At 39.2% G+C, this 27518-nt stretch overlaps 1 protein-coding gene across 1 annotated transcript; it reads left to right on the top strand.

The window, feature by feature from the left end:
- The first annotated feature begins 24987 nt into the window (after nt 1–24987).
- LOC18445745 (GDSL-like Lipase/Acylhydrolase superfamily protein) lies at nt 24988–27055 on the top strand. The gene is made up of 5 exons (XM_088858194.1): nt 24988–25318; nt 25477–25619; nt 25710–25946; nt 26153–26402; nt 26640–27055. The coding sequence occupies exons 1-5, from the start codon at nt 25072–25074 to the stop codon at nt 26858–26860; spliced, it is 1098 nt and encodes a 365-aa protein (XP_088714320.1). The 5' UTR covers nt 24988–25071; the 3' UTR covers nt 26861–27055.
- Nucleotides 27056–27518: the final 463 nt, after the last annotated feature.

Genomic DNA, 27518 nt, shown 5'->3' with positions numbered 1-27518 from the left:
GGAGCACAAGCCCATGGTAAGAGGCCTTCGCCGAGATGGTGGACACAAGTGGCAAAGGCACGGGACTTGATGGTCCACTGAAACTTAATTAGCTGAGGCTTGGTTGGTCCGACCATTGGCAACACGGCCTATAGGGACATGTACATCGTTCGTGTGCAAGTGGCAGCTGACCATACACCTGAATGGACTGATGTGTATTGACCACAACGATCGAGTGTGGCAATTTGATTTTCAAAATGTGTAGATGCCCCAGAGTGGGCTTATGTGATAACCACAGACCATGTAAGAGAGATCGTAGCAGTGATCATAGCAATGTTATTTGTCTTCTCATTTGGAGTTGTACAAGAAGTACCATGACACCAACCTAAACAAGAAAAAGAAGACAAAACACCAACCAAAAGGAATCTGAAAAAAATGGTCTTACATGAGATTACTTACCTCTTTCTTAGTAGTGTCAATTATTTCAATGAGGTTTCCGTATGGAGGTTACTAGAGAGGTAAAAGGCTTTCCATTGGCTTGCACTCGATTAGAAAAGAGTGTTCCAATATGAGCCACTTCAATTTTGAGGATACCAATGGTAACTGAGCACTCACAGGACTTGCTTATTCTTTCTTCTATCAGATGGTAAGAGGATTAAAAACTCACCAGGCCATTTTCATAGGAGTTGGGGCAAGTGAGCACTCACCACTTCAATTTTCATAGGAGTTGGGACTATATATTATCTGAAACTGGCTTTATTGGCTGATAGAATAATTAGGGGTGGGACAAAAGAATCATCCAAAACCTGTGAATTTGGGTGAAAAACATGTGGACAATAATAGATTTCGATTGTTGTATTAGGGTTCATAACCTATAAATCAATCAGAACTATCACTTTAACATCATTGTCATCCAAGCTTTATCCCACCTAGTTGAGGTCGGCTACACAAACGCTATTCCGCCATTCTGTTCTATCAAGGGCCATATCCTCAGTAAGACCATAAGTCACAATTTAGTTTCCCACTACTTCAATCCATGTCCTTGCTAGCTTCTTTACCCGCGCTCGTCCAGAATGATGCGAGAAATCTTGCCTACCTGTCACCCAAGGCGTTGTTGTGGTGCTTCTCTTCCAAGGAATGCCCTAGCAGAGTTAATCAGAACTATCACTTGCAAAATTAAATTTCACATCCGATATGGTTGGCAGACTTTCTGTGACATCTTTTGTCTTTATAAACCCTTCAACTGATGGCCAGCTTCTAAAACAAAATATTTGTTGGTGATCTAGCTTTGAAATGTACCCTATCAACCCTGATATACATACCTCCTACTACTCTGCTCCACATGTTACACACTTAAAAGAAAATGGCAGGGATCAATGATAAATGTCGAAACCTTCAGTAAATAACTAATTTAAGATATGATCAATCCAGGCATTTTTGTGAACCTTTTTATGAAACTGGATCTTCTCACAAAGTTAGATTTATCATACTATTAGGTTTACAATTATGAAGAGTCAAATGCTAGGTCTAAGCATTTGGCTGTTATACCATCACGTGACTTTAGAATGTGCGAGTAGGATAATAAATTTGTGTCAGTTCATATCCCATGCTGGTCAGGCACAATAATTCTAATATACATACTGTGGGATACTTCAACTATGAGTCAAACAATCACAATACTGTATGACTATGTGCCCTTGTATGGGTAAAACCAGCTCTCTTGTCCATTATCTTAATTATCAATGGCCTTACCCTGAATTCGTGGTACTTTCGTTTTCTTTTCCATATCAACTTTTGCATATGCTTGTTTCCACAGCTCTTGGTTCCACATCTATTTGTCAATAATATTGTAGTTATACATGTCTAGTAGTAGGTTTCCACAGTTTTTGCTTGCTCAGCTATTTCTTAATATGTTATATATCAATGAAAAGAAATGTCAATTTGTAGTTTCACACACACCTCCCCCCCAACACACTTCCCCCCTCTCCACCTGAGGCCTTGCACAAATAATTAAAGCATGATGGATATGCAGGTATAGGCAATATGGTTTATGGGACAGATACACGGATATGCATCCTACATCTGACCAAGTGTATATGGTAGGTGCGAGTGATTGTAAAAGAGATTGGTTTTTTGCACATGTTTATAGGTGAAGTATATCTCCCACCTTCTCTTTATATAGTTTTAGTTAGATATTGTTTAACGAAATGATCATTTAATTCTGAAACTCTATAATGGTAAATTTTGAGCTGGAGTTGACTTGAATGAACTCTGATTTAAACAAAGCATAAACTGCATTCTGTTGATCCTTCATTGTCCACCGAAAAACATTGGTTCATTCTTCATAGTTCTACTTATTTTTTGTGATTTGTCCAATCTTAAGTTGGACAAGTTAATGGTGACCAGCAGGTGGTTTGGAAACTCATTGCCATTGCACTTAAATGCACCTTTGACTATGATATGTTAAGTATTAGAGTGTCTGCTTCATAATGCCTTTTGAGGAAGTACTATTCGGGAAAGTAGGATAAATGTTCAAATGATTAATTAAGATTTGGGAAAGAAAGATAACAAATTAAATTAAGAGGATCTAGATTTTGATTTGTGCAAGATAGATTGTACAAGATAGTTTTGTATGTCGCCTGTGGAATATACTATGTACTGTAGCACTGAGGGTGTCAGAAACTCACTGTCATTGAAGGACACATGGAATTACTGTAAATGAATAGAACGAAAGCATGTAATCATATCTCATATATATTCTAATGAAACCTGGTGTATTTCGACTTGGGCCAGATTTTCATCTTTTTACAATCTTTTGCCTTTCTCTGCACTGTAAAGCCCTAGGATCTCCAGTCTGCCTAAGATTTGCATGGTATTGGAGCAGCAATTGATCCCATACAAGCCGCTCATCCTTTTGATAATATAACAGAGGGAGATCCCACCATGGTTTTGGGATGATGACACCATCCATATGGTGCTGATGTCATTCGTATGCATGCCTTGGATTCTCAAATTTCTTGAGGGAATTAACTCGGCTAATCGAGCTGATAATTTTGATACCCATTTTGGAGGTGTTTAGATATGATTTGGAAGTTTTCAACTGGATTGAAGAATTTTTCTTGTGAGTTTTTTTACTCTTATATTTTCTGTGGATAACTCTAAATTTTTTTCGATTGAGGGTATCATTTGGGGCAGATTTAGCTGAGGATATCAGATCTATATTCTGTTTCGAGCCAGGATGAGACAATATGTAGCAGGTCTGAGTTTTTACATTGGCAAGTTTGTGTGCTCAATATTCCATTGCCCTTCAATCTATTCGAAACAAACTTTTCTCTTTACAAGGGTCTATTTTTCTTGGACCTCCCCGTTATCATATATATCTTCCTTTTTTTTTTGAGAATTTTATGTATAAAAGATGGTGTATGGGTTATTGTTGGTTTAGGCAGACCTATTTGTTGATATTTCTTCAGAGATGTCATTATTTGGCAATTGGTTTCTTTTAGCAACTCGAAATTCTGTTGTATATCCCTCAATTAATCATTTGTTGTTTGTCATCTCAATTGCATAAGATCCTAGAAGCCATGGCAATCAAAGGCCCCAAAATTCCTACCATTGTTTCCTCTAAGAATGTGCAACTTGATAATCCTAGTATTGTAATCACCTCTATGAAGTTGTATGTGGTGAATTATTTGAATGTTTTCAATTAAGATATATAAGTTGGGTCATATGATTGGTCTTCAAAATCACCTAGCCCAACATACTTATGTTATAATAAATGGGTCGCCAATTATGCTATTGTAATGGCTTGGTTTCTGAATTCGGTGGAGGCGGATATTAGGGAATGGGTTCATGTTCTTGGTACAACAAAATAAATCTGGTTTATTGTAGAAGAACTTTTTTTCCCTGGAGAGAGAAGTTTTTGAAGTTATCCAGCTGTATAAAGATAAAACTTGTTGCAAGCAGGGTGATTGTACAGGGGCTGCATATCCTGGTATCCAACTTTTATGTGGGATGAGTCGGTATGGCCCTCCCGATGTGAATGTGCATGCAGGGCTTAAAAAACATGTAGCCAAGGTCGAGAAGTGAAGGACCTATGAGTTGCTTGCAGGGCTTAACACATGGTATTACTATTAGGAGTTGATCCATGCTAATGAGGCCATGGTATCAGTGCATGTAGTAAATGAGCCTCCTGGGCTCTTGCTGATAAAAGAAGAACACCTGCTAGGAGCTTGTTCTTTGGTCATGAGAAATAACCTTTACTCCATATTGTTTATGATCTTTCGCTGAGGGAAGAGCAAACAAGAGAGGCCATGGTATCTGCACCTGTGGTACATGAGAATCCCGGGTTCAGGGGGAGGACATGTGGTCATGCTAACTCAGACAGACCATGTTGCACATACTGGGATAAGTTGGATCGCATGAAGGTTAAGTACTAGGATTTCATGGCAGGCCTGCAATGTCACTTTTAGAGGAACAAGCTGTCCAAGTAATGACATACAAGTTCCCTACTGTCAGTCGAAGGGATAAGCGAGATCATAGATTAACTTCAATCAGAAGGAGCATGCAACCACTCCAATGGCTCAGGTGACTGCCACTCTCTTATTGCCACCATGTCTGCCCCCTTGGATTGGGATTTTGGAGCTTATGAGCATATGACAGGTAGTCAATCTTCCTTTTCTACCTTTCAAAAGGGTGTCTCTACAAATTTTGTCTCCTTAGAAGCTACTCAATTTGTTTTTCAGGACATGAGGACTGGGAAGATTAATGGGAAGGGTTTGAGAACGATGGAACTCTGTTATTTCCATAAGGCTCCCTCAGCCATTGTTACCAACCATTTGAGTTGGAGTTATGGAATGCTCGCTTTAGATGTCCTCTTGTGAAAATTCTGTAAGTCTTTGTTCCTTAATGTCCCAGATGACACATTTTTGAATTGTGAAGTGTGTCGAGTCCCCAAGCAGTGTTGTCTGCCTTTTCCTTCTATCAAAGAGTCAAGTTATGAGCCATTTGCTTTGATACATTCTGATGTTTACAGTCCGTCTCTAGTTTCTTCTATATCTGATTCTCATATGCTGGTGTCTGTTTGGGTAGGTTTGTATTACTTTAAAACTTGCCATAAACACCATAGATATGCCATATATGGCAAATTTCTGTAATATGAACATTATACTATGGCAATTTAAATCCTTAATATGGACCTCTAGGGTCTAAATACATCGATTGGGTCATAGTTGTTGGCGGGAGTGGGTTCGAGAGCAGGATTGGTTTGGGGAACGTCGAACTGCCATAGGATGGAAGCTCCCTTGGGTTAGGATCGGCATCTGTACATTAAACACGTTAGGAGTTAGATCCTGGGATACCTAGAAGCGAGATCCCATGTTAATAGGATCAAGGTTTTGACTTGGAGGGTCTGAGTTTCACTATATATAAAATGACATTAATTAATAGTATATAATAAACTTTAGATCGAGTGGGTAATAAACTTCAGATCGAGCCAATGCCCACTCGATCCATTATCATACACTTTAACTTATTATCAAAGCCATAGTTATAATTTTCCAATTTACAACAATAACACAATTTAATGGGAACGGACGCTTTCAGCGCCCCCTTCCCCTGTCTTGGAATGACATCTACAAACTGTATCCTTCAACCTAGATTCATCACAGACCTTCACTTTGTGACATTTCCTGCCTCTTTTCACCATCCTTTTTCTACCTCTCTCTCCTCTAAGCCTCAACCTCCTGTTAAACTGGTCAACCTTCCTCCTTTGCTTAGGTCACCGGCCTACCTCACAGCAGCTTGGCTGGTAGGGATGCCCCTCTTAGTGATCCCCTTCTTTCTTTGTCCCCCTTAACTCAGTTGTCCCCTTCTGGACCCCCTCCTCTCGAACCTTCACCTTTTCTACCCTTTGTTGCTCATTCCCTTCTGGAGGAAGTGTTGGCGAACAGGACGAAGTTTCAGGTATCGTTAATTGGAAGCTTCCTACCCGCAAGGGATGACAGCCACGACATCAAAAGTTGGGCAAAAAACTCTCTGAAGGATCCCAATTTAACTTGCAGACGTCTCCACTCTGGGGACTACCTTTTCTCCTTTCCTTCTCAAACTGCAGCCCAACACGCTCTTCAGGAAGGATCCAATCTTTCCTTTAAAGGGGTTGTGTGTTCCCTTCGGTCGTGGTCGCCTAAGGAGGGTTCCTTCAAGAAACAAAGAGTCTGGATTACTCTTGGTAACATTCCCCTTCATGCCTGGTCTCCCACGACCTTCAGGACAGCCGCAACCGCTTGCGGCACTGTTATTTCCATCCATTGGATTTCCCTTGAAACCGTCCTGCTAAGTTCCATTCGTCTGCTACTGGATGTTCTTGACCCTAGTCGGATCCCTTTCCTTGTTTGGCTTGAGGTCGAAGGTCTTTTCTACCCAAACAACATCTCGTGGGAGCTGGCTTCCCCTCCCTCTGCTCACTTTTGGCTTCCTCCAGCCTCGGAGCTCGCACCGAAAAATCCATCCCAGCCCTGGATTAGGTGTTCAAGAAAAAACGGCACCACAAGTAGTGACGCCGGCATCCGCTCGACCCAGCCCAGGTGTCTGTGAGAGCCTGGGCTGGAAACGCAAAGACGACGCTGAGCTGGCAGGCACGTGCCTTTCCCTCTGTTCCTCCTAAGACTTTCTCGACCCTTGCTTTGAACCCATTAAGGAGCCTTCTTCAGCGGGCTTTGCCCCACTTAACCAACGGCTCGGTAAAGAGGTCTGGGTTGACCTCTCACCCTCCCCCCTCACTTGGGCCAATCCGGTGAACCCGACCCATCCTCTTCGTATACCCCTCAGCACGCTTTCCCTCTCTCCTCTCTTGCCGCCACTTGCCTCTCCACGCCTTCCAGCTCACCTCTCAGGCAGAGTGTGCGCCCACCCGTTCACGTGCCTCTGCCCCTCCTCCCATGGTACTGTGTCCTTCCATCTTCTCTGAGGAGTCTTCGCAGCCCCTTTCCGCTGTCCATCTGCCTGGGACACCTGTCGCCATGCCGTCTCAGCAGCCCCTACCGACACTCCAGCTGTCCTAGCTTGCCGTCCTTCAATCTGAGACTTCTATCTCCACACCTCCTTCGCTGCCTCTGCCGACACTCCAGCTGTCCCAGTCTGCCGTCCTTGAGTTTGAGACTTCTGTCTCCTCGCCTCCTTCGCTACCCCTGCCGACGCCACAACTGTCCCAGCCTCCATCCCTCTGGCCATAGTCGGCCTCTGAAGATCTCCGGCCGCCGCCGTCCCCTGATGGATTTGATCTCCAGTCGCCTTTCGTTGGGTTTTCCCCCTCTTCCTCCCCCGGTTCTTCCCTTTCCCAGCAGAAGCCAGAGTTATCTTCTGCTCTGCCTCCTCCCTCGCATTCTTTGTCCCCCAGCCTCCCTCTAGTTCCATCTTCCATCCATTTTTCCCCTTCTCTCTGGTACGTGTTCGTTCCCATAGCTCTATTAGGCTTTCCCTGCCTTAAGACAACACTCCTTTGGGCTTTGTCATCGTCCATTCTATGGACCATTCTCCCCCCAACATTCTGGCCCCCCACCTTATATTCACTCCTCACCTGGTGCAGATCCACAGTGTACACAACCTCCAGGTGGCCCGGCCCCCATCTTCTCCTGTGGTTTTGTCCTCTTATTCCTCCATGCAGACCTATCACTACATCGCCTATGTCCCCACTGTTTATTACGAGACCCCTTTATATGCCATCCCTTCCACTTTGGTAACCTTGCCCCCCCCTAAGCGCAAACCCCCTCTAGTTTCTACCCCTACCTGCTGCACTCTACACCCTCGACTTTCCCTCGTTTCCTCTAGACCTCTACCCCTCTTTCTCACCTTCTTCGAACTAGGAGAACGAGGATCTAATACCGTCTGCAACTCCCATCTCTCCCCCTCTGGACCTTGTTGTAATAGAGGTGGTCGACTGGGATGGGACACAGAGTAGCAACGACACCTCCCATCTCTCCCCCTCTTACAGGGATAGAGGTGGTCGATGGGGATGGGAAAAACAAGGACGTTAGTGCAACTCCCATCTCTTCCCCTCTGCCACCTGTAGAGACAGAGGAAGTCGACGGGGGTGGGACAAACAAGGACGACGGTACAACCCCCATCTCTCCCCCTTTGGCTTCCGTTGAGACAGAGGCGGTTGACGGGGATGGGTCAAACAGGGTTGAGGCCAGTATGTGCGAAATGTATAACGTAATGGGTTTCGCCTACGACGGGACAAAAGGACCGGCCCAGAGGTTCTTAACAGCTGACGCTCATAGTCGGTTGCAGGTGAATTTCAGAGGTCAGAGAGAATTATGTAATCTTTTTTCCTCTATTCCTTTTGTGGGTCAGCCTACAGACAGTCTTCTTTTGATTTCAAACCCAACCACCGTGCGGAGGTCTCCCAGACTGGCCTCCTCTCCCCTTCGTAGTCTTAATAAATGAAGTTGTTGGTCTGAAATATTAGAGGTCTAGGATACCTTTCCAAGAAGGAAGTGGTCAAGAATCTCACTTCAAAACATTCCGCTGCAATTCTTGCTCTCATTGAAACTAAACTACTTGATCCTGACCGCCAATTGATTCGTCAGGTTTGGGGTAGAAGACCTAGCCAATGGGTCTCCCTAGCAGCGAATGGGCCCTCTAGAGGTATTTGGGTAGTTTGGAACCCCTCTGATCATTCTCTCAATTCACCCAACCCCTCTGACCATTCTCCCTAAATAAGTGTATTCCTAGGTGTTGAGCCTAATTCAAACCCACCCGTAGTCACTGTGCTGGGGGATGAGACGGGATCAGCGAGCCCATTCATCAATCATCTTGTGTAGCTCGGTCACCAAGTTCAGCCATTTCGGAGAGTTTGTGTTTCTCCGGAAGAATCCGTCGTGGTTTATGGAAAGACAGAAGGAGTGGTTCAACGCTTGTCCTCGTGTTTGCTCACCTCTTTTTTGCGGGTCTTCAGGATCTTTATTAGCTGTGATGTCAGGGTCCGGCTTGTGCATCAAATCTGTCATTATCGTGGCTGATGGATCTTTGTTCAATGCGCCAGGGAAGGGCACAATTATGCCTACTTCCATTTCTTTTCATCTGTATTATACGTTCCAAACTTTCCCTTCAGTTTATTATCTGTGAGCAAATCAACCAAATCTCTTCATTGCTCTGTAACATTTTATCGTTCTTGTGTCCTTCAAGATCTAAAGATGGAGAGGGTGATTAGTGACGGGTATGAGTTAGGTGGCCTGTGTGAATTGGATAATAACTCATTGGTGCTGCTGCTTTTCACTCTGTTGATTCTCTTTACTTGTGGCACTGTCGGTTGGGTCATACCTATCTCAATAACATGAAATTATTAGGCCCTTCTTTAGAATTTGTGTCTGCTTTAGAGTGTGAAGCTTGTCAGTTAGGAAAGCATCATGGGATGTCATTTCATCTTAGAGTTGACAAATAGAGACTTGTTCTATTTACTATTGTTCATTCTAACACTAGAGTATAAAGTTTGTCTGATAATTGATATTTTATAATTTTCATGGATGTTATTCACGAATGATGTGGTTATATTTAATAAAAGAGAGATCTGAGATTTTCTCCATTTTCAAATTTTTTCACATGGAGATCCAGACTCAAGTCGAAAAGATTGTGTGTATTTTGCGTTCTGATAATGCTAAAGAATATCTTTCTAGAGAATTTTAGAATTATTTTACTCAAAATGAAATTTTGCACCAAACGTTTTTGCACATTCTCCATAACAAAATGGGGTTGCTAAAAGCAGAAATAACACTTACTTGAAGTAGAACTCTCTCAAAAAAGCACTTACTTGAAGTAGCTCGTCCTCTGCTCATTAATATGCACGTTGAAAGGTTTATTGGCGAGATACCTTACTAACCACATGCTATTTAATTAATTGTATAACTTCTTCAGTCTTAAATGGAAAAACACCACAATGGTTCTCTTTCATGATGCTCCACTGTTTGTTGTTCCTCGAGTATGTGGGTGTGTTTGCTTTGTTCATATGTTACATACTAGTAATTCTAAGCTAGATCCCCGGGTTGTCAAGTGTGTCTCTCTCGAGTATTCATGCATTTAAAAATGTTATCGTTGTTAGCATCTTGGTTCACAAAAGAAATTTTTGTGTGCCGATGTTACATTTTTTGAAGATACTCCTTACTTTTTAGAAGAGAGCATGTGCTTCATACAAATAATTTTTATCCTACTTCTAATGAAGTCTCAAAGTCCTCACTTTCTATGATTCCTCTTCCAATTCCTATTTGATACTTTTTTTCATCCCAATTGCCCGACTCCACTAAATCTAGTACACCTGCATATCATGATGTTTCTCAGGAGCAGCCCTTAAAGGTTTTACGCCAAAACAAAATTTTTGCAAAATGGATATCCCCCCACCAACTCAGCTGGTCTCTCCATCATCATCTTTGTCAACTGATCAAGTTAGTTCCTTTCTATGATGATGATGTACCTATTGCCTTCCATAAAGGTATCAGGTCTTGTACTCAACATCCGATTGTACATTTTGCTACCTTTACTAATTTTGCCCCATCGTATCAAAGTTTTGACATTTCACCTATTTTTGTTCCTAGGACCTATCAGGAAGCACTTTTTGATAATGGTTGGAAGAGAGCAAACGAAGAGGAGGTGGATGCACTCCATTTCAATGATACATGGGAACTCACCAAGTTACCAGCTGAAAAATGGATTCTTGGGTGTCAATGGGTTTGTGCAGTCAAATCACTTAATGGCACTGTAGAAGAGCAAGATTGGTAACCAAAGGATACACGCAAACATCATTGACTAGTTTGAAACATTTGCTCTTGTTGTTAAACGTAATTTAGTTCTAGGTTATATTTGTGGTAGTCAAAAAGGGGTGGCTGTTGTGGCAACTTGATGTCAAGAATGCTTGCCTTCATACTAATGTACAAGAGGTATGCATGGCATAATCACCTGGGTTTGTTGCTCAGGGGGATTCAGAAAAAGTGTGTAAGTCAAAGAAAGCCATTTATGGGCTGAAATAGTCCCCACGGGCTTGGTTTGAAAGTTCAGTGAACTTTTTATAGCATATGGATTTCAGCACAGTCATGTAGGACATTCATTGTTTATTTGGAAACAGGACTTCAAAATAATCATTTTAGTTGTTTGTGTTGATGATATTGTTGTTATTGGCAATGATCAAGAAGGAATCAGTCACATTTGAAGAGACACCTAAAACAATATGTTTAGACTAAGGATTCGGGCGAGTTAAGGTATTTTATAGGAATTGGAAGTAGCCAGATCAAAGCATGGGTGCTAGACCATTCGATACTCCTATGGATTCAAATACAAAATTATTAGCTGATCAAGGGGAGTTGATTGAGGATCCAGGAAGATTTAGAAGATTGGTAGGGAGGCTGATTTTTTTGAACATCACTAGGCCTGATAGTGCTTTTGCAATAATTGTTGTGAGTTGTCTTCTGCATGCTCTGTGGATTCCTCACTGGGATTTTGTTTGTAGAATTTGAAATGAGCCCTGGGTTGAGGTTTGATTTGCAAGCCAAATAATGATTTAGCCATTAAAGGTTACTCAGATGCTGATTGGGCAGGCTTACCATCTGATAGGGCAGTCTAGCATAAATTATTGTGCATTTGTTGGTGGAGATTTGGTAACATTGAGAAGCAAGAAACAAAATGTTGTGGCTAGATCTAGTGCAGAGGTTGACTATAGAGCAATGGCATATATTACGTATGTATTGATGTGCCTGAAAACACTGATGTTGGAGCTGGGGTTTACTATTGCGGAACCTGTGAAGATATATTGCGATAATAAATTTGCAACCTATACAGCCAGTAATTCAGTGTTTCATAAAAAGACCAAGCATTTTGAAGTAGATTGTCATTTTATCTAATAGAAAGTTGCCAGTATGCTGATATGTACTTCGTATATGAAATTTAAGGATCAGCTGGCAGACATCTTCACCAAAGGCCTTGGTCGTAGTATGCTCTAAACAATTTGTTCCACACTGGGCATCGCCGACATTTATGCTCTGGCTTGATGGGAAGTGTTAGAAGCCCTTTGTTATTTAAGTCCCAGGACCTAAGTCTCCTATGTTTCTTTGTATCGGCAGTTTTCTCCATAACATAAGTTTTTTATACGTATGATCGAGAGGTGCGTTAGGGTTGAGTAGATCTCATGGCTCCTCTCTTGTCTTTCATATCTCTCTCTTTTCTTGCTTCCGTTTTGTTTGTATAGAAAAATTGAGAGGTGGATGAGGGTTGAGTAAACCTCACGACAGCCTCTCCTCTCGTCTTTTATATCTCTCTCTTCTCTCCTTTTTTGCTTCTCTTTTCTCATCTCTCTCTAGGTTACTTGACAGCAGTAAAAGTGCAATTCACATTGGAGAAAACCACATGTATGTGCTAATACCAATTTAAAGCTCCTTGATAAATGCACAAGGATAGGTGAACCCAATGAGCTGCTCTTTGTAATGTCCATCTGATGGGGTTGTGGCCACCACTTCTATGACCAAGTCGAGCTTTCTAGTGCTGATAAATAGGCATAATTCAGTTTTTAGGTTTTTGTTCCCCCCCCCCCTCACCACCCAGAAAAAGCCAAATAAAATTTAGTGTTATAAGATACTTGACACGCTATATGTAGAAAAACATCATGGCATTAGGTTCCTTGATTAGGTAGTGTTCTAAGACGCCCCCAGTGACCCTATATCCATTTAAATTTACCAACCTTACATCTCAAGAACTTTAGCAGATGATACTAGACTTTTCATGAGATTACTCACCGACTTTAGATGGATATTGAAATTATTTGATGACATGTCATTCCCTTAATAGAATATCCATGTCATTCTTGAAAAAACTAGGACTCTTCAGAAGCTCATTTATAAGTGTGTTCAATTAGTGATTTATATTTGAAAAATACATGAGCTGGAGATGAGGCTTTGGTTTCTGTTTATTGAAAAACAAACTAAGAAAAGCCCTCCAGAATTCCCCTACAGGACTTCCTCATCCTGTAGTTGTGGCTATTCTTGCTTAGGGACTTTGTAAATGAAAGCTCAGGGTGATTTAAGCCCTGTTGCTGGCTTTAGAGATTTTACTGGTTGCCTTTTTAACCCTTTTTTTTTTTTTTTTTTTTCTTTTTCTTTTTCTTTTTTCTTTTTTTTTGGTGGGTTTGGTGGGGATGGGGTCCGTGTAGGTTAGTAGTGGGATTCAAGCTCAGGATGTAAGTGCTGCAATTGTCAATACCTTGTACAATTGGCTCTTCACATGCCATTTAATTTGATTTCTCGGGAACAAGGTCTCGTCTTTAATGCTTGGCTCAAGTGATCATGTAGCTTTATACACTTGACAAGGTGGCAATGCCAACAGCAGCACTTTTACTAACGCTTATCTTTAAGTTGCTCATTTGCTTGGCCAACGATCTAATGTTTTCCATGATCTATTATTTTGATCGGTTAATGAGGGATAGGATATAGAAAGGCTGTACAAACTCCTACTAATTTAGAGTTATTGGTCAAAGTAGTGAATAGACAACTCTTTACTAACCGGGTGCCCATTTCAACAAATTGATGTGCTAATGTGTTCTACCTACTACTCTTGACGGGCACTTCAGTTTCGTTATGGTTTTTCAAACCTTTCTAATCACCTTGATATGAATGTTTCTCTTCAATGCTGCTAATCAATGTGCAACTATTACTACATTAGGTATGTAGATTCTTGTTACTCTATAGAAAATCCATTCCAAACACAAAAGATTAAGAAGATCTATATCTGATAATGTCAACATGAAAGTTTTTCGCTTGGGCTGCCTAGCATTTATAATGTTTTCCTTTCATTTTTGTTGACCCTTCTCATGCATGAAAGTTTTGAGTGAAGTCTTTCCCTCTTTTGCTTATTTTCCACTTCCTAAGCCTAACTCCGCTTGCATAAATTGATCACTGTTAAACTTTTCATGATTTGATAAATGCGCTCAAGTCTCACTACCATACAGGAGGGCAGCGGATAAAAGATGCTATCCTTCAACATGGCAAATAAGATTCAATCTTGGGGCAGTGATCAGTGGAGTATACAAGCTGAGATTATCAATAGCATCTGCAACACCTGCTTACCTTCAGGTGAATTTTACGATTGTTAATTTCCACTCGCATTTTTATTTTTTTGTATAGATCAGCGGGGAATAGGTCTCGTACTTATGGTAGGAATGAAGCTCAAGATGTTATGGTCAGGCACCCACCACCCTGACCATTTATGCCTTGAGCCTATCCCAATTTCTATCGACCTTCATATTGTTAAATTTATCCTTGAACTTATAAATGAAGGTTAGGGTTAATGATCAAAATGAAAGCCAACCTCTGTTTGGAATATCTGGTGTGGGCGGAGACAACACTATAGCACGTCATGGAATTCATGGTGTGTATCGGCTGTTTAGCATTGATGTGATCTCATCTCTCTTGGTCGAGGGGGATAACACCATATTTCTTACACTAGCAAAGGGAGGAGATGAGTTCTTGGGAGTCCTCTATGATTATGTAAGGTTGGAGAGTCCTTGGACTTCAGAGAGGCCACAATGGTGCATAACTGGAATTGACCACATTCAGGATGATTGTCCTTCAAAGCTCTTCAGGTGCACTTGTTCATCTAGGATATGTGATTACTTTTTCTTCCTTCACAATACGTGAATTCTAAGAGCCAAATAAGCTTATGAGATGTCAGGCTGATGGTAATTATGTCAATTGCACTGGCATGAGTCTCGCCACTTGCTTGTAAATGTGTTAAAAAGAGATTCTAGTTCATGCGGTTCTGTTTGCATCGCAGTTGGCAGACACAAATTAAAGACCCGCATGATTCCCACTGGTTGAGGTCTCTATGTACTATTTTCTATTCCTAACATGTATGTGCACGTACCAATTTCGTGCATAGGTTGATTTCCTGGCTTGTATCCATTCCTTTCCGGACTGCTCATGCAAAAGGAACTTTTGTATTTGGGCTCTCCTGAAGTGCACAACTTCTTTCATGAAGATTGCTAGGATCTTTCTCCCTCACAAATCCCACTTTTAAACTTCTTGATTTAAATTGGATGGGGATGCAGCCCTCTCTCTCTCTCTCTCTCTCTCTCTCTCTCTCTCTCTCAGTAATCTCCATATCTACGCGTGGTGTATTTCACAGTAAGATATTTGCTTGCCACTCTTTTTCGACCTCACATTTTTGCACAATTTGGGTGCAGAGGATAGATGCTTTCCCATTAACTGTAGATGTTTTCCTGTTAACTTTCTTATTGAACGTTATGGTTTTTCTTATGATGGGCATTGACAAGACTTCTGAATGCAAACTCCATTTAGCTATCCGGTGTTCCGAGAATAAATGAATCTTTCAGCAACTAAGTGTGGAAGGTAGCTGAGGTGCACACCAGCTCTGTAGGCAGGTCCCAAACAATGAAGTTGTTGATGTTGATTTAGACATGGGTTTTGATACCAGCATTCCCTGATAATGTCCAATGATCCCTAGTCGCAAGTATCTTCATTTGCCGAGGGTGAGGTTTATATAAGGCGTCTTCCTTAAACTTTAGAAGTAAGGTGTACCTCTAAAATTCGTTACTTTTGGTGCAAGGAGGTCACACCTCCAATTTTTTACTTTGAAATTGGGCACTTGGAGGTGTGATATTTATACGGTCAAAAGTGCCAAGGCATATTTGAACTTTATGACATAACCCCAGTTATCCTAATATGTTAGATTTCACATTTTACAGCTACATTTAGGTAAACAGTTTTATTGTATATGATCTCTTAACTATATCAATAATAGCTTCCATTGTAGTGGGTGCCATGGAGTCAGGTGTCTGGGGATGGGTCGAGGGATTTGATTGATTAGTAGCATTCTTAAAATAAGAATTGTTCAGAGATGGACATGGTGATCTTTCCTATGAGAGATGAGAGTTTGATTTTGAAAGAAAATCCAAGTCTCGGCCATCTAGGGCATGCATCGAGAGAGAGAGAGGGGCCCATGATAGGATTTGGGGTGTAAATGGGCCATCTTGGACCTGTAGGTTGTCAAAAAATAATTAAAAGAAAAAGAATCGATGGAAAATGATGGAGAGAAAAAGATATGGAAAAATGAATTTTGCTGTCAAGCTTATGGACAACTAAAAAAATAAAATATTTTTATTTGGACATTTAGATTTAATAAGTTCTATATGTATGCAATTGTAAAATTTTGATGGGTTGTTGTAGGTCTTTTTTTTTTTGTGGATTGAAAACCTTACTTTTTACTTTAAATTAATTCTTGTTATTTCGATTATTGTAGGGTCTAGGGTGGTCACTTTTAGAGGAATTTTGAGCCATGTTTAACCACTTTTAGAGGAATTTTGTGCCTTGCTTGACCACTTTTAAAGGGTGGTCATGTTCAAGGTACTTCATTGGGCACGTTGGGTCGGGCCAGGCACAAATTTAAAGCCTATTGCCCTACCTTGGGACCGGACCTTAGCATCAAGGCCTAGTGGGCGTTGCTTATGTGACTTTTTCAATTCAGTATGTAGCAAAAGGGATGGTTGTGTTTAGTCCCTCTGCCATCCTCCCTCACTCGTTTATTGAGTCTTCTACAGCTTTGAGTCTTCTACAGCTTCTACCATGCTCAGGAATTTCTTGGACAGCTCTGGTATCTCTTCTGCCGATCCTTTGAGGAACGGTTATTCTTCTCTGGAAAGGGATAACCCATAATCATCCAAATCGTTGGGTTATCTTTAATATTGTGGTCAATCTAGTTCAAATAGTTGACCCATTCAAAATTGTATATCTTGTGTTATAAATATACAATCTTATCTCATATGAAAGTTCAAGAAAGTGAGATAGATTTATTCAAAATATTTGGGTTGTTCTATTATCGTATCAGAGGAAAGTCTATCCTTTCAGCCTACCATTAACTTAAATTCTTCACTCTACAAATCCATTACCATTGACCTAAATTCTTCTATCTACAAATCCATTTCTTCATTACTAGTTAAGCTATTTTTATTTTTATTTTTTTCTCTCTAACCTTTATCACATTCTCTCCATTATTCTAACTAATTCCGTCTAAACCCTATCTCTCTTTCTAAAATATCTAAAATATCTTTCTCTCCCTCTAGCATCCAGCAGCTTCTTTGTGCCCACCTATCCTCCCCATATTCTTTTGTTGTTTTTTACCCTCTTCATTACACTCAAGGATGGCCACGCCTATAACTAAAGTACCTACACTGGTTGCCAATAAACCCAACCCTCCCATTAATAACCTCCATCACTTTCTTCCGCAGAAACTCACAACTACCAATTATTTGTTTTGGAAATCTCAATTCATGCCCATTCTTCGAGGGTATGATCTTCTCAGCCATTTGCGTTGTTCTATTTTGAAGAAGTCCTTATAGTGAACTTTCACATGTGATAACATTGTATATTTATGACACAAGATATACATACTTGTGGATATGCATTAGATGTGTTGTTACAACAGTATTTTGAATGGGTTTGACTTTATATTTGTAACTATTTGAGTGAGATTGACCATAATATTAGGGATAACTCAAAGATTTGGATAATTATGGGTTTTCCTTTACACACACCCTCAAGCTCAACCTACTGTCATGAATATTGAGTTTGGACTGTGGATCTTGAAACTTGCTATTGGATAAAGGTTTTGTAAAAATATCAACAAGTTGATCCTTTCTTGAGATAAATCGCACATGAATCTTTTTTTGATACTTTGTCACGAACGAAGTGAAAATCGATTTCTACATATTTAATGCATATATGGAAAACCAGATTGGTACTAAGATAGGTGGCCCCACATTGTCACACTAAAGAATAGGTGGTTTACGTAAGAAGATGCCAAGTTCCCCAAGGAACGATTGCAGCCAAGTTAATTCTGTAGCGAAACTAACAAGTACACGATATTCTGCCTTTGTGCTTGAACGGGCCAATGTTTGTTGTTTATAGGACCGAATCTTTTATCTTGGAGCTCTTGTAAACAACAGACAGTGGCTCGTTCAAGCACATAGGCGAAATATTGTACGCTTGCTAGTTCCACTACGCTTGAAGGGGCGTCTAAAAGGATAACCTAATATTGTGGTTAATCTCGTTCAAATAGTTGTTGTCACAAATATAAAGTCAAACCCATTCAAAATATTGTTATAACAATACATTCATGTATATCCAAAAGTATGTATATCTTGTGTTATAAATATACAATCTCATCTCACGTGAAAGTTCAAGAAAGTGAGATCGAAACTTCTTCAAAATATTTGGGTTGTTCTATTAATTTCCAAAAGTTTTTAAAAGAAAGTTAAAAAAGGACAACCCGAATAAGTGGTCTTCATCATCATTGTCATCTTCAAGACTCCATCAAAGCCTTTTCCCAACAAGTGAAGTTATTTTTGTTAAAAAAAGAGATGAAAGAGAACCAAAAAAAAACAGGATTATAGATTTATACAACCCAGTTTCTAGTTACATTTATTTATTTTCCATTGCATAGTCGGACAGGGGGATCTAACATAGGTACCAGAGCCATCATGCAAAGTTGGTGTTCATATTTCTTGTTTCCCTATGTAGAAAAACCTGACATTTCCCTTGTGTTTATCTTTTAGGGATTACTTTTCCAAACAATTTTTTTTCAAAAAACAAAAAAAGAGAAAAAAAGAAAAAAAAGAAAAATTAAATTTCCAGGTTGAGTGTCCATTGTACGTACGGACAGTGTAAGTGTTAGAGAGAGAAAATGCTAGAGAGAGAATGTGGGTGTGAGGAAAAGGTCTTATTCATTACAGAGAAAGTGGGAGTGTGAGAAAAAGGTTTTATTCGTTACCGAGAATCAATCCCATGAGAGAGAGAAAGGAGCGAGTGAATGAATTTAAGAATTTAAATGGGGGTAGATAGAGAAAGGGAAATGTTTATATAGAGCCGACGCTCTAAACAATCAAATTTGAGCTTACCTCAAAAATTTTACTAGAAGATATTGTTTTGATGCTCAAATATCATCAAATTGATCATTTCAACATCAAGATGCATAGACATGAGAAAAAAATGGATTTCAAGTTTTGGAAATAGTGTATTTTATAATACAATTTTGGACCGTTGATTTTTAAGATTTTCAAGTTTTCATAAATCTATCGATCTACACTATTTTTGAAGCTTTAAATTTTATAAATAAATATGAAAATATATTTTTAAGGCTATCATAAAGATTTCCAATAATGAAACCACATTTCTCGATACTATTTGAAGGTAGGCTCTAATTTGATTGCTTAGAGCCTAGGCTCTATACAAACCACACCCAAAAAAGTAAAAGAAAATAGAAAAGTATAAAATGAGACCATTTACCTCTAATATAAAATAGTCACAATAATCTTGACCATTGGATGTGAAGTTGGGTGGTTGTAAGTTATTCAATTGAACAAGCTCAACCTTCAAAAGAAAAATTTTCGAACTCTATGACATATCCAAGCTATCAAATTTCATTTCAAATGGTTGCAATGACACCTTGTACCAAAGGTAAATAGTCTCACACTTAAAAGCTCTCTTGTGAACCGGTAATAAAAGGGATTGTCGGTAAAGATATCATTTTATCTTTTGTACATAAAAGTCAATCATTCTCGCTCATTAGATGCCAAACTAGATTATTTGGGAGTCATGAATTCCGAGATTTTTTTATTTTTTAATTTTTTTTAATTTTTTTTAATTTTTTTTTTTTTGAAATTTTGTATCTGGTCAATAACACTCTTACAACCACCCGTAATGACTACGACCTCGGTGTACAAAAAAAAAAAAAAAAAATAGCCTCTCGGTAGACAATCCCGTGAAAATACAAAGGTTCAGTCCCCTTTTGTTTTGTATATTACAATTGCCATCTCTTAACTCTTTGAGGAATGGCATTCCTCCATATTTCATTGACGAACTTAGAATAGGATAGATTGGACTGTCCGTTGTTGACATCGACAGCTGACGAACTGCTTATATACTATTTGAAATCAGACTTATCCTTAAGGTAGATGGGATGGCTTTCATTTTTTAGTTCCTGTTGGAAAAAAGTTAAGAGAACGCGCAGGGAACTTTTTCCTGTTGGTAATGATGCCATCACATGCTGGCAATGTGTGATGAACATGTCAAAAGAGATAACAGCTTTAGGCGTTCAATCTCACAAATTCGGTGCACTCTTTAATTTTAAAAGTTTCTTGTAAGGCATTTTAACCTAAAAAATTAGGGACTGTTGCTCCTCAAGTCAAAAAATATTGAACAAACTGACCCAATCATCCAATATTGCAATTGGACCGTCCCAGTTTACAAATAGATGGCTCTTAGAATCTTGATCCTTTGTGGACATCAACTGCTTGGTGTAAAACTTCAACAAGGTTGACTTTGATTTGGTGTAAAATTTAGGAAAAGTTGTCAGTGAATCAGAGGGTGTAGGAGCCTACGGTGTAGAAATATCTCTAAAATAATCACACTTTAAATGTTGAAAATTTTATTTTACTTCTTTTATGTTCATGATCATCTTAGCTTAGATATAAACCCCTAAAATTTTGAATTAAAACTTCATGTTTGAAATAGATTTGAGAGGAGGCCCTCATATATACAATATGAATCGACTGACTTATAGAAACCCCATCCATCTTATTATCCATATCGAATGCCATTCAATAATACAAGCACTTCAATTTATTGGAGATACAATACAAACTGTCAAAGACTTTAAGAATAAGTATAATGACAACTGTCATAAATTCAAGCTTCAAGCTGGTACTTGGTCTGTAGGGCCAATTTAATATAATAAGGTTTGCTTATTCTGATTCTTCTTTAATCAACTGAAAATTTCAAGAGGGGCAATCAATCTGGGAACATTTTGGCAATAAATTTGGAAACATTTTGAATTTGGAAAGGAAGAAAAAGCATTGATGAGAGAGCCCACTTCCTCTCCCTTCCAAAGTGAAATGTTGTATTGTTGTGTTTTTTTAACCCCCTCATTTCATGCAGGATCTTAGGACAACTGTCGTATATTAAAGCCATGGCTTCTTCTTTTTTTTTCTTTAAAGTTAACCACGAATTTCATTGTCTCAAAGGGAAATACAAGGAAAAATTATAAGAAAGATGATATGACCAACATTGACTCGGGCACTCCCCTTTTAGCTAAAGATGATATGACCAACATTGATTGGTGCACTCCACGTTTAGCTAACATATCAGCCTTAGCATTACCCTTTCTACAACAATACACAGGATTAAAGAAGCAACACAAAATGAATTTCATCGGACAAACCCCTAATTCTCTATGGCAGCTTCATCTCTCTTTTTGCCCCGTTCAATAACATTGGAGGAATCCCCTTCAATTGTCTTATGGCCATCCAACTCCATTAGAATTTTTGGTCCTTCCAGAAGTCCTCTAGATTTAGTAACATTGATCGTTGTATCTTGAGAAGGTCTTTAGAATATGATCATTGTGATCTTAAATGATTCCTTGAAACCAGTTGGGCCTGGGTTGCCCAAAGAACTACCATTAAAATTAAGTTTCAGACCATTCAAAAGAGATGGTTTTTCCAAATAATTATGATCCTCTTGAAGTGTTGACGAAGTTTTGCCAATTCCGAAAAACTTGACTTTTGGGTATACCACTACAATCCTTATGCACCGAGAACAAATTGATTGTCATTACAAAAGTATCTGATTTAAGAACATTCAAGTCTAAGCACACACATTAAAAAATTATTCTATTGCGTTCCCTCCACATATTCCATTTTATACTAGTCCATAAAGATCGATCACCATAAAAATTTGCTAATCTTTGGAAGATCCGGCTGCATCCATTGTTAACGAATAGCATTGATTGAGGAACTTGGATATGGAGTTGAATCATATACCGACCCCAATTCCAAAGATTCTGGGAGAAAGGGCAATGCAGCAGTAGGTGGTCTACCGTTTCATCATCTAGCAGACATAATAAGCACCCATTTGTTAAAATGAATGCCCTCCTCCAAAGATTATCTATTGTATGAATCCTTTTGGCACACAATCAATAAGAATAATTTAACTTTTAGTTGAATATGAAAACTCCAAATTTTTCTTATATTTGGGTCTTTATCCCGAAACATACCACTATAAAGAAGACGATAGATTGACTTCACAGAAAAGTCACCATGAGGATTTAGATCTCAAATAAGAGTATCTTCTCTGTTTGGAGCATAAAAAACATTATGCAAGAGATCCATCAAGCTTTGAAACTCATCAAATAAGAGTATCTTCTCTATTTGGAGCATAAAAAACATTATGCAAGAGATCCATCAAGCTTTGAAACTCATCAACAAAAGCATTAGACATCCTTCTGTACCTACACACAAAAGAGCACGAAAGATTAGAAGCATCGTGCCCTCTCATCACCTTTGTTGAGGTTAGTGGGTTTAGCACTTTAGAGAATCACCTCAGGTTACAAGTATCGCAGGGGGCAATTTCCTAGCCACTTATCAAATCAAAAGGTAATTTGACAAATAAGGTAGTAATAAAGGGGAAAGAACATGTTCACCACTCTTTTGAGAAATTGAAGGGGGAAACGAAATTGATTTCAAAAAAGTAACAATGTATTTTTCTATTTTATTATTCTCAAATATTCAAGTTATTTTAATTGACTTGACTAGAATCATTGTAACTTTTTTATTGCTTAGTGGATTTCGGTGCCCTATGATTTTTCTCTTGTTTGAAGAGTTTTCCAATAAAATTTTCTATTATATTTGATATTTAACATCTTAAGTTTTTTGCGTAAATTTTGCCGTGATTTGGTAATTACTTAAACAAAAATGGTTTGATAGGATTGCGGCCCTATCAAAACATAAGTAAAGTTTTACCTCATAACTCATCGAAAAATTACAATTCAAGTATTGGAAGACCTTTACATCAATCATCTCGACTTCAACATTATGGTTGTGAAAAAAAATAAGATTTCAAGCTTTAAAAATATTGTATGTTTTAACAAATTGTCTAAACCATCCATTTCGCCCTAAAAATAAGTGTTCAAAGATTTGTAAAATCTATATTTTTTTTTTTACAATGATATTTTTTGAATTTCAAAATTTATTGTCGGTGTTGAAAATTGATTTTAGAACCATCGTTGAGATTTCCATTGACGGAGTACTTGAATTTGAGGTGAGGCTTTATTTGATTTTCTTAAAACCTAGGCGTCATTAAAACTTCATAAAAAAAGGAAAACCATTGCAACTTGATCACGCATGGACGAAAAAGTGGTAATAATTCCATACCCTTACTCCCCATCAAAATTCTCAATAGTCCAAGTTGCCGTCCAATAGCTTTCCCTTTCCCCCCCCACAACGAAATTTTCGGAGGGAAGATGCAAAAGTTGCCTCCTATCTCTCACCGTATGTCCCACGCCCGCCTCAACTTGACGACCAACATCTAAACCTTGTTCCCTTCATAATTCCTCCATAACGTGTACTATGCGTAAGGGTGGCAATGGACCCGGACTCGGACCCGAACCTGACCAGGGACCTGGCGGGTATGCCCGAGAAGAGCCCAAGTATGGGTCCAACATTTGGACCCGCGGGTCGGGCCTGGGTTTAAAACCTGGATCCGAACACTATTCGAGTCTAGGTTCGGGTTCGGTTGGACCCGACCCGTACTGTAAACTATTGGAGATAAAATACTTCAAGCCCTATTTATTTGGGTGTATTGTGAATCATATACAATAAAATTCATAATCATCTTTAGCTATTAGAAGACAAATCAGACTGCTTGAAATCTAATGGCAAATGATTATGACCTTGTTGCCAATAATATGGATATATGATAGTAAATAAAAGGGTGAAAAAAAAAAGAAAGAGAAGCTCAAAATGGACGCAACCAAACCCAGGACCCAATGGAATAGACCCGAGACCCGACAATTATGGGTATGGGTCCAACTTTTGGATCCGACGGGTCGGGTCTGGGTCCAAAACCTTAGACCCAAATATATATGGGTCTGGGTCCAGCCTGCCCGACCCATACCTGACCCATTGCTACCCTCTATGCTCTCCATCTACTCCCTCAGTTAAAAGACCTACTTTGGAAGATTTTTTCGATTTGAAATTTTGGGAACTACCTAAATGATTATTCTCAAAAGAAAAATATTTGAGTGTTTGACACTTAGATACCACTCTTCAAAAGTTGGACCGTCTCTGTTTAGATTACTTTTTGGGTGAGGTTTGTATAAGGTGTCAACCTTATACTATGAGGTAAGTTGCACCTCAAAACTATGCAAAAAAATGAAGTTTTGGTGCCACAAAGCCGATATGGAAATATATTGTTGCCCCCTATTATAAAATTTAAAATTTCAAAAATAGTGACGATCAAGCAGACCTATACATAGCTTGAAAATCTTGAAAATGGACGGTTCAGATAATAAGTCAGAAGATGGACTATTTTTAAGGCTATAAATCCCAATATTTTCATGTCTATGAATCTCGAGGTCGAAATGATCGAGTTGAGGATTTTTCACAATAGGAACAACCTTCTCTAGTGGATTATTTAGGTGTAACTTATTCATACAGTATAAAGTTGACACCTTATATAAACTTTTTCCTTATTTTTTCTAGACATTGAGAGTTTATTTAGTAAAATTAGTCCATAGGTTGAAGTTACATCTCAAAAATTTGGGGTCCTCCAAGGACTTCTACATTGGATTTTGCTAAAAGGACATAACACTCAAATAGGAGTATAAAATATTTTGCTATCTCACAAAAAAACAAGTCCCATCAATGGACATTTAAAGCCCTTTACTCCTTTGTGTTCAGACGCGCGTCCACGGAAATCAAACCTTTTTCTATATGAACCCATTCATTGCACTCCTATTTGCTTTCCTGCCTAATAATGTGTGAGAAGTGAAGTGTGAAAACTCCAGACGGGTTCTTTGTATGTGTTGACATTGTTTATTACATACCACCTTTACGTGGACACTCACAGTAGGCCTTTCACTATCTGTGCTGCTTGTATAAAAGCACAGTGAGGTTCCCGGCTCTCTTTGTACAGAGAGTAATCAGGGAGATTGAACTGTGAGTTGGTTGAATTCCATTGAGAGAGAGAGAGAGAGAGAGAGAGAGAGAGAGAGAGAATGGGTGAATTGTATGCTTCATTCTTCTTTATCTTGGTTCTAGCATGGTTGGGCTTATATGTGGAGGGTGTGGATGAACAAGTAACTTCTGTATTTGTGTTTGGAGATTCATTAGTAGATGTGGGCAATAATAACCATCTAAAACTAGCACTTGCCAAGGCCAATTTTCCCCACAATGGGGTTGATTTTCCCGGCGGAAAGGCCACCGGAAGATTCAGCAATGGGAGGAATGCAGCCGACTTCCTCGGTATTCAATTTTCCACTCTAAAACTCTGAAAATTAAGAGAAACAAACATGCAGAATTCCTAACATCTCTCGCTCTCTCTCTCTCTCTCTCTCTCTCTCTCTTCTCTCTCTCTACCATCTTCAACAGCACTGATCGAATAAATAATTCATTGTTTGCAGCTGAGAAATTGGGAGCACCAACCTCTCCACCGCCCTATCTCTCGCTCTCTAACATCTTTAATAGTTTCAGTTCCATCAGCAATGGCGTTAGTTTTGCTTCAGGAGGAGCCGGCATTCTCGATGGCTCTTCATCGAAACCTCTGGTAAGACTCAGCAGAAAAACCACCCCTCATAGAGCCAGAAAATATTCCTGATAATCACTTGACTCTTGCATTATAATTTTTGAGTTGCAGCAAGAGTGTCTGTCATTGAATAAGCAAATTGAGTACTATTCAGCAGTCTATGGAGATATTGTGCAGCAACTGGGAAACAATGGATCGCAAGTTTATCTGTCTAAGTCTCTCTTCGCACTCGTGATTGGGAGCAACGACATTCTTGGCTATTTCAAACCCAATTCAAAGCTTCGTAGCCAAATCTCACCGGAAAACTTCATAGACAACCTCATCCTCACTCTCAAAGGCCAATTACAGGTAGTCACTCATAACTGAATGTCTACACATTCCATAATAAAATCAATTTGAAAGAGAAATTAATGTACAAAACAAGAGACTCAGGAGAGAGAGAGAGAGAGAGAGAGAGAGTGCAAAAATCCTTCCTCATTTTTGAAGTGCTTGATTCAACAAATTCATGAAACTGTGGAGGTGCTAATATTGTGAATGTGAGCTTATATTTGCAGAGATTATACAACCTGGGTGCGCGAAAAATGGCAACGGTCGGAGTGGGGCCAATTGGGTGCTGTCCTGCGCAGAGGAACCAGAACAACACTGGGAATTGCAACCAAGAAACCAACTACTGGTCTCAAAAATACAATGAAGGGCTCCTCTCTCTCTTGCGAGGCATGAAAGCACAGTATCAGAACTTCCACTTTTCTTTCTTCCATAATTACGATGCTGTTCTCGACTTCATCGAAAACCCAGCAGCCCATGGTAACAAACAACTCTTTCCATTTGTTTCCAGCCTAGATTACTCTCGCTTCATGTGGATTTGGACATCAATCTCCCTCTACAGTTTCTTGTGTGTAGAATGAATCCCTCTTTCTCTCATGGGACTGGACTTTTCCATTTTGTAATGGAATCGGTCCTCTGCTTTGTTTTTCATTCTCTTGGATTTGGGGTTTTCATTCTCTATTTCATTGATCTGGGTTTTAATTTTTTTGTTGCAAGGTTTCAAAGAGGTGAAGGCAGCTTGCTGTGGTCTTGGAAAATTCAACGCTAAAGTGGCATGTTTGCCCATATCCACCTATTGTTCAAATAGGAAAGACCATGTGTTTTGGGACCTTTATCATCCAACGGAGACTGTTTCTCACATGCTCACTGACGCCTTCTTTGATGGTTCAGAGCCCCTCGTTACCCCCATTAACATCAGGCAACTGCTAGCCATGTGATACTGATTTTTTTTTTTTTTTTTGGTGATATTTGTATAAGGTGCCCACCTTATTTGTATAAGGTGCCCACCTTATACTGTGCAAGTAAGACACACCAGTAAATTTTGTTGGAAGATATAGTTCTAATGTTAGCCATTTTATGATGGCTTGAAAATCAATGTTCAATCTTAATTATAAAATTTTAAATTTTAAAAATGGTGCAGATCGAGTAGATCTATAAACATTTGAAAATACACCAGATAACTTCTTATAAGATGCACTATTTTTAGGATTTAAAATTTGTTTTCTTCTGTATATTTATTGCTTTATATCTATTGATCTCGAGATTAAGATAATCCATTGGAAGGTTTTGTAACTTAAGAACTCTCTTTTCTATTAATTTTTAAGGTGAATACACCTTATATAAACATTTTTCCTTTTTTTTTTTTTTTTTTTTTTTTTGTTTTTGACAAAGGCATGGGTGGAGTGAGTTTCTCAATCTCTTCTGGATAGTTTTGCTATTACGAATAATTGACGGGTAACTTTTGTAAATGATTCATGAAACCCTATGGTTCCTCATTCAAGTGGAAAAGGGAAAGTCACTCACTCTTGGGTACCAACATTTGCCTTTCTGATGTCTGTGTAAATTGGGCCTTATATTTGGTTGTCAGGTAAAGAA

This window comes from Amborella trichopoda, chromosome 2, assembly GCF_054954075.1.
Source record: "Amborella trichopoda isolate Santa Cruz 75 chromosome 2, AtrichopodaSantaCruz75HAP2 v2.0, whole genome shotgun sequence".
NCBI classification, from domain to species: Eukaryota; Viridiplantae; Streptophyta; class Magnoliopsida; order Amborellales; family Amborellaceae; genus Amborella; species Amborella trichopoda.
This window is presented reverse-complemented; position numbering and strand designations above follow the sequence as displayed.

Bases quoted from the DNA above. Each gene is read 5' to 3' on its own strand.
- LOC18445745 (XM_088858194.1), top strand. From the start codon at position 25,072: ATGGGTGAATTGTATGCTTCATTCTTCTTTATCTTGGTTCTAGCATGG. The intron at 25,319-25,476 runs GTATTCAATTTT...CATTGTTTGCAG, and splicing joins GAATGCAGCCGACTTCCTCG to CTGAGAAATTGGGAGCACCA. The intron at 25,620-25,709 runs GTAAGACTCAGC...TTTGAGTTGCAG, and splicing joins GCTCTTCATCGAAACCTCTG to CAAGAGTGTCTGTCATTGAA.